Genomic DNA, 13,861 nt, shown 5'->3' with positions numbered 1-13,861 from the left:
TACTTCAGAGAAAAACACACAGATTTATGTATAATACTAACCACATTACATTTTCATACTATTGTTTATGACACTTTTCTTTAACCCCTCATTTCGCATTTATAGCATTGTAAGGTAAAAGTATTAAAAATAACTGTTTATACCGTACAATAATAATTTTCTTATATCCATAGGCAGTACACCACGTGTTATGCATTGTCTGCTTTATTGCTTAGAAATGCTGAGTAAGGTCTTGAATAAACTGAAGATAAAGGAGCCTCATATCTGTGTTTCCATTTAAGGGCAGGTGATTTGTGAATATGTATTTGGGTCACAGCTTCCTTCACTTAATCGGTCCTTCCTCCAGATACATATTGGTAGTGTCATTATTACTGATATGTGATGGCAATAACTGTTATTAGACAGCAGTGTTATGCTCTCTGGAGAGCCTTAGATTTGCAGCAATAACAAGAATCATAAAGCACGTCTTATCACATAAGTACAGAGCAGTAGATAGACTAACAAGGCTCAGCACCTACAAACAAAACACCTTAGAAGGATCTGTGAATGAAATGAAAGTGCTTCCTTAGCTTAAAAACAAAATATTCCTCCCAGTACAATAAATCTTCAAAGGTTCAAAAAGGCTTTACGGTCACAACATTTTAAAATGGGTTCAACTGTTTGCTAAAGTTACATAATTTTGCCCTAAATGACCCAGATAATCTATACAATTTCTTAGTTTTCCTCATGGAATACACTTGTGCAAATTAAAGAGCTTTTGTTCCCAGTGGGGAGGCAGATTTTCTCAACTTAAAAGTGTATTTTGTTAATGAACTCTTAAATAAGGACACACAGATAAAGCACAACTTTTGAAGTTAATTTTATCCAAAGAAAACTACATTAAATGGAAGAATTCCAGTCCTGGTTTTAGCAGAACAAAACATTTGCTTTATGCAGATGTGGCAAGTGAAGAGTGTCTTTTGTGGCCACTTAAGGGTGGCTTCTCAGTTGACATACAAACTCTACATTAATGGCCGTAATAAACAACAAAAACGGAGCTTCTTTGCACAAATGAACATTTTTTAAATACTATAGAGACAGTCTTTACACGCCATTTTACACATTAATTTGACCAGTTCTTGCTGATTCTCAGATGACTCAGGTGATCCATGACATACTTGTGTTCAGGAAAATTTGCAAATTTGGCCTCTTTGATCTTGAGCCAGTTCTGGGCTCTGCGTTCTGCTGCGTGCCCGTGCTCTTGGTCCTGGGTCATGTATGGCCGGCTGATCCAGTACTCGTTCTCCGCCTCGCGCTCCAGATGCTTCAGTGTGTTGCGTTTCATCTGCCAAGTAATCTGTCGAGGGCGCCGATACTTTCCGATCCACTGCTTTCCAGGAATACCTTTCCGCAGAAGGGTGAGGGTGAGGAACATGATGGCAAAAGATTTCTGTGAAAGACAAAAACAGGCAACTCATGTCTGAAAAGGCCTTTGGTGGAAGTATAGGGGGGTTTCAGGGGGCAGAAAATGACAATTTTCCAGTTTTGTAAATAAAGATACAGCAAACATTTCCCACAATGCCAACTAAATCCTGTAAGGAGTCCAGCTGCACACCGAGAAGTTTCACTAATTTCACTGGTCAAAGTTGATTTTATTTTAAGGGAAATTACTTTTGATTAGACATTGGCAAATGGACTGGTAATTAAGAAGCATTTTCTTGCTCTAACTGAAAGCGCTTTCTTACCACATTCACCTAATCACATGTTCATAAAGTGCGTTTGTGTGCCTAAGCGCTTTTGTCTAACATTCATACACAGTAACATGCGTCAGGAGCAACTTGGGGTTCAGTATTTGCCCAAGGATACTTTGGCATGCGGACTAGAGGAGCGTGAAATAGAGGAGCCAGAGATAGAGTCACCGACCTTCTGATTGGTAGACGACCCGCTCTACCTCCTGAGCCACAGCCACCACAAAAGCATAGAAAATAGCAAGAAGGAAACAGATCAAACACCTAAGATCAGATTCAAGCTGGATCCACTATCCTTCATGCTGCATTAAAAAAAAGGCCAAACAGAGAGAACAAAGTGATTACCCAGATTTGAGGATGTTTACGTCTGACTCCAATATATTTAGAGCTGCTAACCTTCCAACAACTCACTTTTTTGACATATCTGCAATACTTTAACCATTTGGGAGATATCTTTGCTGTTTAGTTTCTACAGTAACAGAGCAAAAGAGTAGGGTTTATAAGGTGGAAAAGCATTATTAGGAGTATAGCAGACATAAAACCTATTAAGAGTCTAACCTCACTCTTATACTATGGAAAATTATTTCTAAAAAACAAACAAAAACATCTCTGCATGGTTCAAATGTTTTTAATTAAATTATATCAGGTTAATAACATATATATTATCCTAATGTAAAGCTTTTACATCATTATGGTTACTGAGTCCATCTTCCTATACTTGTATTGTAAGTGTAATCAACTTGCTAATTAGAATCAATTTGACCAACAGCAGTAGAATAGAATGTCTTTATTTGTCATTATACAGAATGTACAATGAGATTGGAGGGCCACTTCTGTGCCACACTGCAGAAAGTCACACTTTCTAAAAATATAAAATAGAATGTATAAAAAAATAAAATAAATAGATAAGTATATACATATAAGTATATATGTTATGTATATGTGTATAGTTTTTTGCTATTTTATTTTATTCTATTGAATTTTAGTTTTAGTTTTTAGTTTAGTTATTTGTTCTTACTCATCCTTTTCATTTTTTTTTTTTTCTCTGTATTGAGCTGCTGTAATGCACAAATTTCCCCGTCGTGGGATCATTAAAGTTTTATCTTATCTTATCTTATACATATAAACATGAGGATGAGTCAATCTCATTCATATTGTTTAATCATGAACTCTAACCTTAACCCAGGCAAGTAAGGTCTGCAGTTCTTTAGTTGTTCTGGGCTCTTTTGTGACCTCCTGGATGAGTCATTGATGCTCTCTTTGACAGGTTGACCACTCCTGAGAAGGTTCACAACTGTTCCAAGTTGTCTCCATTTATGGATAATGGTTCTCACTGTCGTTCACTGGAGTCCCAGAGCCTTAGAAATGGCTCTGTAACCCTTTCTATAGAGCGTGGCACACTGTGTTGGTTTTCAAAATCTTTTGGCATACTTGACTTTGTCAGGCAGGTTCCACTTAAGTGATTTTTTTTTTTTTTGACTCAGCAGGTTTAACAAGGAAGGGGTGGGGGGCAATTACTTTTTCACATAGCGTTGAAATGCTTATTTTCCTTAATAATGTTAATTGTCTGTTTTGTAACCCACTTTCCCATTAAAGCTTACTTGTACTCTTATACATTAATGCATAAGAGTACATTAAGAGCATACCTTTTAATTAAATATTACTAGGTCATTTTAATTACCTAATAACATACCTTTTCTAAATTTAGAAAAGGTATGTTATTGTACAATAGCGTTATTGAGATCAGATTGGGCTGTATGTGACCCATGAGCTAAAAATAACCTCGATACAGCAGTCGCTATTAAATTAAAAGAATTAGGGACATAAAAGTAATTAAGAGTCTAACATTTTTGTCATAAATGTGGAGAATTATTTAAAAAATAAAAACAACAAACACATCTGCATGGTTCAAAACGGAAGCTAAATGTCAGACGTGCTTCACGTTGCTGAACAAGGACAGCTCTAATAACCGATCACATCACACTCACAGCAGGCATGAAGTGGTAAATGTCCTCTAACTCACCTTCTAACTATGTTTAAAGCAGCAGAATCTCCGACCAAAAGACGGGAGCAGCCTCAGAATTTGTTTAAAACACAAAAAAAATCCAAGCCGTGCGACTGTAGCACCCACCGCTAACTTCCAGGGTCATTGGTCGTATTTCCGGGTAGTCTATGGCGATTGAAAAGGTTCAAAATTCTTCCAAAATACACGTTTTGCTTATTGTTTTGTTTTTAAAATCGCTTAACAACTTTTCTTTTTTTATGTGTAATTAGGGAATAGTAAAAGTGGCAAGCTCTGACTTTTTAATGCGTTTATCACGTCGCTCTAACGCAATCTGAGCATATTTTGATTTTACGCATTTTTTTGTTGTACATTTATTGTGAATTCAAATGATTCAGTGTAAATAAACTTTATTTTTCTGATCAAGTTTTGTTTTTTTCTTTTCTTGATTTCCTGGTAGACCTGCTCTGAGGCGTTGGTATAAAGCTGGCTATTACAGCTTTGGTAGACTCCTCCCACCACAGAGCTGCTATAAAATCAGGCACCCACCCCTTTCCTGTGTTTCCCACTTTAGCGCTATTATATGAAGGCTTCTTTCCACCACTAAAAAGAAAAAAAAAATCGCCATCCGTAACTCGGAGCAAAGCTATAATGTTTTTCACACTGTTTTCAGTAACCACCTGGACTTTGCTGGCCCTGCTGGTTACCCTGATATTACTGTGAGTATTTCGCGAAAGCAACAGCTGGCTTTCAGGCTGCCTGTTTGTTTATAATAATCGATGTCTTATCGATCTCAGTTTTTCCTCTCTTTTTGAAACACAGGTATGGAATTTGGCCATATGGTTTTTTCAAAAAGCTGGGGATACCTGGACCAAGGCCTCTGCCTTTTATTGGAACAATGCTGGGCTTTAAAAAGGTACCTAAAGAAACCAAACAAACACACCTTATAGAATAAGGAGCTGACTAATTTGAGAATTGTAAATATGGGTTTTATTCTTCAGTGCCTGCCTGTCTTCTTTATATAATTTGGTTGCACAAATCCTCTTCCAGGGGTGGGCAATTAATTTTCCCCAAGGGGGCTACATAAGAAAGTGGGACTGTTGTGGAGAGCTACATTAATAAGCTTGAACACAGTTCTGCTCAGTATTATTTTTCTTTATAAACTCATTGCAGGCCCCCGCAACACTACCAATTTCTTATGTGGCCCCTTGGGGAAAATTAATTGCCCACCCCTGTCAGTGGCTTTTTGCCACTAAAACACATTTTCCTGTATCTTCTTGTAGGGAATCCTTGCTTTTGACCGAGAGTGCCAGGCCAATTATGGAGACGTCTGGGGGTAAGTTGTTGTTTCATCACTAAAGACAGAAGAAGCTTTCAAATCAAGTAAAAGTACCAATATGACAGCATATAAGTGCTGCACGTATTTTCCATTTGAAGTAAACCATACGTGACTATGACTGGGGATATTTCCTGGTTTTTTTATTTGGGGGTCAGAGCTGTTCCTCTTTTGGACCTGAAGTGGTTACAAATACGTGCAAATCTCTTTTAGTGGAAGCATGGAGGTTAATTTAAATGATTAGCCAGCTCTTTTTTTTCTTTTTTTCAGGCTTTACGATGGACGAACACCAGTATTAATGGTGGCTGACCCTGAAATTGTTAAAACTGTGATGGTGAAGGAGTGCTACTCTGTGTTTACCAACCGCAGGGTAGGAAACTCATCTTGCTATCACCAGAGTGAAATTTTACCAAATCATGTTCAATGAAATGGTGTTACTTTCAGGTTTCTGTCAGGCTACATCATTTATCAGGTTCAAAGGAACCTTTGGAAGTCCTGTCACATGAGAAGTGTTTAACTACAATGATGTAATAATTACTTACAAATTATTTCAATGCATTTTATTAACTTAATAATATGAGGCCGATATGTTTAGGACACAGCAGCTGACCAAAATTAAATTTAACCGAAGAAACTTTCAAATGCAGCCGGCTGGATCTGTAGCGATGCTGGCTGGCCGTGATGCGTGAAGTTTATGGCTGGGGGGGTTGCACAGACGCACACATGTTCGCAGTAAATGAAAAAATGCCCTGCATTGTGGCTGGGGCTCAAAGCTATTTTCTATGCACTTTAGTTTTATCTGTTCTGCTCTGTATATCAGACTGAGAGGAAAACATAGGAAAGTATAGACAAATTTTTCTGGGCCTGCCTCCTGTACAGGTGAGAGTATGAACAGGTGCCACTGTGATCTGTGCCCAACATGGCTGTAACACCAGGGTTAGTGCATGTTACCATGTAGGTTCTCAGCATTGTACTAGTGCTGTACACGCTTATGCACAGATTACAAAACAGCATTACAGACTGGACAGACAGAGTAGCTATTTGAGCTTTTTATTCATCTTTGTGTTACGTTAAGATAGGTTGCAGCTGGCTGTGTATAATGTATAACTCATGAGGTGTTGTTACACAGAGATGTTGGAGGAAGCAAACTGTAAACACTAAGTGTGGTTTCCTTTTCTTTTTCACAGGATGGTAGTTTTATGAGTGGAGCTCTGGATGATGCTGTTTCCATAGTCAAAGATGAGAGGTGGAAACGAATTCGGAGCACCCTGTCTCCATGCTTCACCAGTGGAAGACTGAAACAGGTTGATATCATGTTCATAGAAGTTCATTACCCACTTCTATGTTGCATTTAGTTTTGTATTTACCTTTGCAGTATGCGTTGGGTCATTATCCATTTACAGTGTGCAGCACTGTCCAATCAGTTCTGGAACATTTGGCTGAATCTGAGCAGAGTGCAGCCCAGTACACTTCAGAGTTCACGCTGCTACTTCTGTCAGCAGTTAATCAATAGTTATGAATAAACACAAGTGGCAAAGTTTTTCCTATTTCTCTGGTAGGTTTATTTTGCCTTAATTCACCCTAATGATGGCCTCCTTCACTTACATCAATATCTCTGCCATGAAACTACCTGTAAACAGGGCACTGTGAAGAAAAATTGCTGTTACCCCCCCGCTGCTTGGAGATGGTCACACATCATTAGTCACATCCATGTCTATAGTGTAGCTACATCTGTGTTTTTTTTTCTATATAAACTCACTGACATATAACATGTACAGAACATTAACAATATTTTGTCTCCTTTTTTTTTTTTTTTAAAGGTTTATCCCCTCGTTGCTCGCTATGCAGAACGACTTGTTGCTAAACTTGCAGAAACAAATTTGGATGAACCCATCACTGTCAAACAGTATGTTGTTAATCTGTAATACGCCCGCATATTACATTGTTTGTCCTAAAATAAGTAACACACTGACCACTTGTCTTTTCTGACTCTCATAGGTTTGTGGCTCCTTACAGTTTAGACACAGTGACCAGTGCTTCTTTCAGCGTGGAGACAGACTCCATAAACAATTCAAACGACCCTGTTAATGTTCAAATCCAGAAGGTCCTTAACTTCAAACTTTGGCCTGTATTTTTCCTAGGTATGACCTTCTCTTGACTCTTTTACACAAACTCCATTTGCCCCTATGGTATCTCTGCATTTCAAATTTTAGATAATCACTTTTTTTTGTCTCCTTTCAGTATTATTTCCATTCGGTCGTCGTCTGCTAGAGCTCCTCAAAATTGAAATCATGCCCAAGGACAGCATTGACTTTTTCTACAACATCATCAAGAGATTTAAAGACCAGCATCGTGAAGATCAATCTGTAAGCATTAAATCTGTAAAGGAAGCTCAACATTTTGTAAAATAAACATTTTCCTGTTTTTTGGATTAAATTATCTGTGAAGGATCTGTGGCAGATGAGCTTAGCATGAAAACAGAGTGTCAGCTACCCTACCTTTATCCACAAATTGTTCTGTTTTGAATTTGAATTTGAATGAAAACAAAACTAAACTTGAGACATTGCCTTTTTTTCAGGGGTTTATTAGCCTGACTATTTATTGGCTGAGCAATATAATTTGTAATTTTCTTCTTCTGTTCTTTTCACACAGATTTGAGTAAAGAGCCACTGAGCAAGTTTGTAGAATAGTTACTGACACCGAATGTTATCTTTTCTGATGTAGACCCGAGCAGACTTCCTGCAGGTGTTGATTCAGAGTGAGATACCAGAAAAGGAGTATAAGAATGATGAAGAACAGCCAAGTAAAGGTATGTATTCACCACAGAAGTAATTTATGAACAGGGATATTATATCCCTATAACAGTCATGCAAATATTTAGACAGAGCTGGGCTGCCTATGTATACTCAATTGTACATGAGAACCACCAATAATAAGTACTGAAAATCAAGCCAAGCCAATTTTATTTATAAAGCACTTTAAAAAACAGAAAGCACTGACCAAAGTGCTGAACAAGGAAAACAAGACAACAATACACAAGGGAAGTGCAGATAAAAATAAATAAATAAATAAAAATAACATAGGATAAAAGCAACAATAACATACATAGTTTATCAAGAATCAAATAATAAAACAGTATAAAATAACTAGGTGAACTAAAATACAAAATAAATACACAACAACTAAAATCAGCATCTCAAACCTGGTCAAAAGCCAGGTGAAATAAGTGGGTCTTAAGAGAGGTTTTAAAAGTTGTCAGTGAAGAGGCCTGTCTAATATGCAATGGGAGCGAGTTCCATAGTTTAGGGGCTACCTGTCATGGTCCCCGCCCTCTCCGGGCCGGCAGTGTGTTGTATGGGTGTGTTTTGTTCTTTGGGCAGGCTCGACAGTTGCTCCACCCTCTGGCCGGCCTCCTCCAGCCGTGTGTGGCACACCTGATTTCAATCACTGTTTACTCACCTGTTTTCCCTGAGGCTCACTTGCTGGGTATTTAAGCCAAAGGAAGTCTTCAGTCCTTGCCGGATCGTTGCCTCTATCAGGTAGCCAAACTAAGCACTTTATTTTGGTGTCGTTCCAACGTTCTTTTTGCCTTCTGGATTAATTGCTGTTTGTGTGCAGAGCTGAGCCGGGGTCTGTTGGGGTGTGAGTCAAGAATTCTGTGGGTCAGTAAACGTGCTGCCAGACCGACGGAGTGTTGGAGACCAGCCTGTTTAATCCCGGACCTCCTCACTCAAAACTTTGTTGGATTTGTGAAAATAAAAACTGGAAACATTTTACGTCTGCCTCTGCAGTTGGGTCCTTCCTTTTCCTGAACATCATGACACTACCACTGCAAAGGCTCTGTCCCCCCTAAGCTTCCGCTTAGTCCTCTGCACGTCCAAGAGCAGTTTATCAGCTGATCTGAGCGAGCGGGAAGGGGAGTGTAGATGCAGTAACTCAGAGAGGTACGATGGGGCAAGGCCATTTAAAGACTTAAAAACAAATAAAAGGATTTTAAAAATCAAAAACCCACTAAGCAGGTTGGTTCAGTACAGGAACACGCAGCTCTGTGGTCAGAATCCCGTGCAAGAAGGAAATCTACAGGAAAAACAGGACGCAAGGTTAATGGTATGCAGTTGTGTCATTTAAATGTAGAGTGAATGACTAGAGGAGAGGTCCTCTGTGCATCTCATTAAGTCCCCCACCAGCCTGAGCAGCATATTAGCAGCTTGTTAGATTTAGCCTGAGATATGGTGAAATCAGTATCGGTCAATTATTGCAGTGAGAATACAGGCACTTTGAATATGATTCTAATATAGGCACTGACCAGGACTTTGTTTTTTCCATAGGTTTGACTGAGCATGAGATCCTTTCCCAGGCCTTGGTCTTCATCCTTGGAGGTTATGAGACCACCAGCACCACTCTTACTTACATCCTTTACAATCTGGCCACAAACCCTGATGCATTGCAGACCTTACACAAAGAAATTGATGCTAACCTGAAGAAAGATGTACAGTAATTCTTCACGTAATTTTTTTGCCAGCTTTGATTCAATAACAGACACCATTCTCATGTTTTCTTTTGGTTTTTGCCTCCTTTATATTTCACCTAGGGATCCATTTCATACGAGGAGCTGACGGGTCTACAGTACCTGGACCAGGTCATACTTGAATCGATGCGACTGATTCCCACTGGCCCTCGGCTCGACAGGGCATGCAAAAAAACTGTGCAGGTGAATGGCCTCACCATTCCTGAGGGAACCGTGGTTGGGATTCCTGTGTGGGTGTTACACAAAGACCCACGCTACTGGAACTCCCCCGACCTGTTCAGACCAGAGAGGTAAATGTGCACCATCACAAGCTTATCTAAAACTCTTCCTGCACAAGAGTGTCATTACTTAAATCTGGGACATTATTAAAGAAAACTGATCTGTATGCTTTTTTTTGTACAGATTAAGCCAGTTAGCTTGACAAACTTCTCATGTAAACTTCCATTTTTATTGATTGGAAACTGTCCAGATTGGCTTTATGTTTTTTTTTTTTTAGGTTCTTTCTAGTCATCAAAAACAAAACTGACATGATAAATGATGTCTAAAATATAGTGTTTTCTGACAAGAAAGCCATCCATGTCCACTGTGCACAACCATCATTGAACAGAGGAGGTGGATTACGCCACCAACTTTCCCCCGCTTACAGTGCTGTCCTGAGCTCCCTTCCCAGACGTCTCAACCCCCATTCACACCTTTGTTCCAGTGACCTCAATAGGCCACATGAAACAATGGAGCGAAGTATACTGGTTTCAACTGAAACCACTGATTGAAATGACCAATGCCTGCCTTCACAACTTGGCACGTGTCTTTATGCACATGAACAATAGAGGGTCATAACCACCTCCAGGGGACTACGCCCACAGGGGTCTCTCCACCATTTGGTTGAGAACTGAAGAAGCCTTTCAGATGAGAGGTGAAATGTCTTCAAGAAATAAAAAAAGAAGTCCAGTCACCTTTTTTTCAAGCTTCAGAGACTACTATGACCTGGATGACTGAGCATCTACACAGACATATTTCTGACAAGAAGTTAACAATAGATTCATAAAGATTCTTTATATTTCTTTTAGTCTCATTTTAGATGTTTCCATATTGGCATAATTCCTTAAATTCAAATGTATAAAATTGTCCTTCCTATCAATTTACTCTTAATATTCCAAGCAACAAAGTGAAGACATTTTGACATTTTTGAAAATTTAATAAAAAACAAAAACCTTAATCTCTCATTGCAAAATTCAGGCTTTCTTAATTAGGTAGCTTGTAATAGTCGCTTTGACAGCAGTGACAGTTTCTGCAAGCTTTGCACACATGGATTTGGACCGTTGATCCCATTCTTCCTGACGGATCCTCTTAAGCTTTGTCAGACTGGATGAGAAGCCTATGAGCTGCCATCTTTAAGTCCCTTCATTGATTATCTATGTAGTTTAAGTCAAGGACAGCCAGAGACTTATCCTGAAGTCTCACCAGGGGTGGCTTAGGAATAAGTTGAATATAATAAGAATACGATGAGAAGATCATAGGAGGCTGTTTATTCAGTATAGCTTCCACCTAACTACTTTAGCATAAAGACCAGATTAATGATGGTTCAACGCTGTCCCTGCTCCACCATGGTGGGTGGCCAGTGTGTCCCTTATCCCTGGGCAAGGCTGTGGTTGGCTGGTTCATAAATAGAGTCCTTGTGGTTTCAGACCTGTGCTCCTGGTATCCCTCAAAGCTTTAGAAATGATGTTATATTCCTTCCTTATATATGCTGACTTCTGCCTCCCTGCAGTTTATGTTGGAAATCTGCAGAGGGCTTTTCAAATGACATGGCCCAGTTTTTGTCCTGATAAAGGCCGTAATATACTCCCGGTCACTTCCACTTTTGTTACACCCTGCTAGTAACGGATTGGATCCCCTTTGCCTTCAGAACTGCTTTAATTCTTCATTTCTCAGCGATTTTTGGATCATATTGACATGACACTGACACAGTTGCTGCAGATTTGTCGGCTGCACAACTATAATGCATATCTCACATTCCACCACATCCAGGCCATTTGAGTACAGTGAACTCATTATGTTCATAAAATCAGTTTGAGATGATTTGAGTTCAAGTGTGAGAAAGAAAATATCCTCCACACTATTACACCATCAGCAGCAGCCTTTATATGAGGCAGGATGGATCCAGGCTTTCATGTTATTCACAACAAATTTGGATCCTAGAATCTGAATGTGGCAGCAGAAATTGAGACTCATGAGACCAACATTTGTCCTATCTTCTGTTGTCCAGTTTTGGTGAGCCTGGGTGAATTGTAGCATCAGTTTCTCGTTCTTAGCTGACAGCGGTGGCACCCTGGGTGGCCTTCTGCTGCTGTAACTCATCTGATTTGAGGTTCGGTGACTTCATGATTTAAAAACTGACCAAGTCCATGTTTGCCTGGTTCTGCAGGATCCTCAAAGGGCTCATGACTCAATTTTTGTCCTGATATGCAGTGTGAATTATGGGACTTTATATATCTACAATTTTAAATGCTGATGTGATCTGTACCTGCAGGTTCAGTAAAGATGGCGGGGAGGAGGTGAACCCGTACGCATTCATGCCGTTTGGGCTCGGCCCTCGTAACTGTGTTGGCATGCGTTACGCCATCCTCGTCATGAAGATGGTTATCGTCCGTCTCTTGCAGAAGTACACTTTGGAAACATGCAAAGAGACCATGGTAAGAGAAACACTCTGCCACATTAAGACTGTCACACTGCTCTGCTCTTGTGTCCCTGATTTTACATCCATTTCTTTTTCTCCCCGTTTTTTTAGATTCCTCTTGAGTTTAACTGGATGTTTCAGCCTGTTCAGCCTGTAAAACTCAAGTTTGTTCCCAGAGAACAGTAGGCTGAAGTGGGAACATTTCACAATCCTATCAAACATGTTATTTTATCACTTTTGTTTTAATGAGGCAACTGCTGCCAGGATGATATTCACATTTGTTTTCTGCTACTAAACTTTGAAATGTTATCAAAAAATTTTTATTTTCTTGCAATGTTGATGTATTTTAATTACTTTTCATTAAATTGTGATTGGTGTTTAATGTGACTGTTCTGTTTAAAAAGCACCTTTAACTTTGATAGTTGTCTTTTTATGATTTACTGCATAAATCTGGTGATGACGATTTTGGATTGATTTCTGAAAATTGCAATCATGAATATTATTTTGTGACACGTTTGCTTTAGGTTTTGCCTTTCTTCCTTGTTTGGTTATTTTTGTGTGTGTCAGTTTGGTAGATTCTGATGTCTTTCCATGTATGAGTTTCATGATTTAATAAATACAATTATAACTTGAAATCTAGAGACTTTAGAGTCTTGTCAAAATCTCTCTTGAGGCAGTCAGGTCCATTAAATAAGCTGCCGGCTGTGATGCACCTCTCACCGATTGCTGGAGCCTTATTATTGGTCGTATCTGTCTTCAACTAACATCAGTAGCTGGCAACAAGCTTTTAGTTTGTTTCAAATTTTGACAGCTGTCCATCACTGATTATATCAAAAGGAAATCTCATATGTCATCAATACATACCCCCCCACACAAAAAATAAAACAGTCCCAGCACAAATTTAAGCAGTCAGCTTAAATGCAACATAATACTTTATTGTCTGATAGCAGCTATTACTATTACATAATCAGTCATAATTCCAGCACCAATATTATATAGAGGAAGAGCCAGCAGGTGACCTGATTATCATAACCTTTAAGGATAAGGTGAACATGGTGAACATAAACACTTCAATATTTCTGTGTTTACACAGTATAATGCCTGGAAATGGTGCAACAAGGGTTAAAGTGTAACTGTCAATAATATAAGAAAGTAATGTGGTGTGGTTGCTCCTGTGTTTATATCAGTGTGTGCAGGACACTAAAGTAGCAAAACAGCAGGAAGATTCTATTTTCTGTCTTTTTAATTGGTGTAGCATAAAACAGTGGTATCCAGAGCTCCTCTGCAGCACAGGCAGCCCAGCTGGTTTCCATAGTAGCCATCCAGTCTGATTTAGACCTGCAACAACAGGTGAGGACAGAAAACCTGCAGTCCTCACAGGTGTGAGGAAACCTTTCATGATGACATCATTCATTGCACCAAAACTATTTTAATTTTGATGGAAATGTCGTCACCACAAACATTATTTTCAGTCTGTTTTTTGTGTGGCCACATAAGGGTCCAAAATAATAATCCTCAAAAAAATAAATAAAGTAGCCAGAATGATACTGGGGAGACTTTAGGAAGTTTTATATTTGACCCTGACAGTTTA

General features: G+C 39.0%; 2 protein-coding genes across 3 annotated transcripts; one reads left to right on the top strand and one right to left on the bottom strand.

The window, feature by feature from the left end:
- Positions 1-186: 186 nt before the first annotated feature.
- Positions 187-3,886, bottom strand: mrpl57 (mitochondrial ribosomal protein L57). 2 transcript variants are annotated; one of them, XM_030748021.1, is made up of 3 exons: positions 3,751-3,876; positions 1,903-1,933; positions 187-1,429 (listed from the first exon to the last, which is right to left on the bottom strand). In XM_030748021.1, exon 3 carries the CDS (start codon positions 1,412-1,414, stop codon positions 1,103-1,105), a length of 312 nt encoding a protein of 103 aa, XP_030603881.1. In that variant the 5' UTR covers positions 1,415-1,429; positions 1,903-1,933; positions 3,751-3,876; the 3' UTR covers positions 187-1,102. The 2 variants fall into 2 exon arrangements, with proteins under 2 accessions (XP_030603881.1, XP_030603880.1); XM_030748020.1 differs by lacking the exon at positions 1,903-1,933 and having other exon boundaries at positions 3,751-3,886.
- LOC115793172 (cytochrome P450 3A40-like) lies at positions 3,664-12,839 on the top strand. The gene is made up of 14 exons (XM_030748018.1): positions 3,664-3,730; positions 4,190-4,448; positions 4,552-4,645; positions 5,013-5,065; positions 5,336-5,435; positions 6,253-6,369; positions 6,886-6,971; positions 7,064-7,206; positions 7,307-7,431; positions 7,790-7,874; positions 9,394-9,554; positions 9,657-9,883; positions 12,124-12,286; positions 12,382-12,839. The coding sequence occupies exons 2-14, from the start codon at positions 4,381-4,383 to the stop codon at positions 12,454-12,456; spliced, it is 1,497 nt and encodes a 498-aa protein (XP_030603878.1). The 5' UTR covers positions 3,664-3,730; positions 4,190-4,380; the 3' UTR covers positions 12,457-12,839.
- Positions 12,840-13,861: the final 1,022 nt, after the last annotated feature.

This window comes from Archocentrus centrarchus, chromosome 15, assembly GCF_007364275.1.
Source record: "Archocentrus centrarchus isolate MPI-CPG fArcCen1 chromosome 15, fArcCen1, whole genome shotgun sequence".
Taxonomy (NCBI): domain Eukaryota; kingdom Metazoa; phylum Chordata; class Actinopteri; order Cichliformes; family Cichlidae; genus Archocentrus; species Archocentrus centrarchus.
This window is presented reverse-complemented; position numbering and strand designations above follow the sequence as displayed.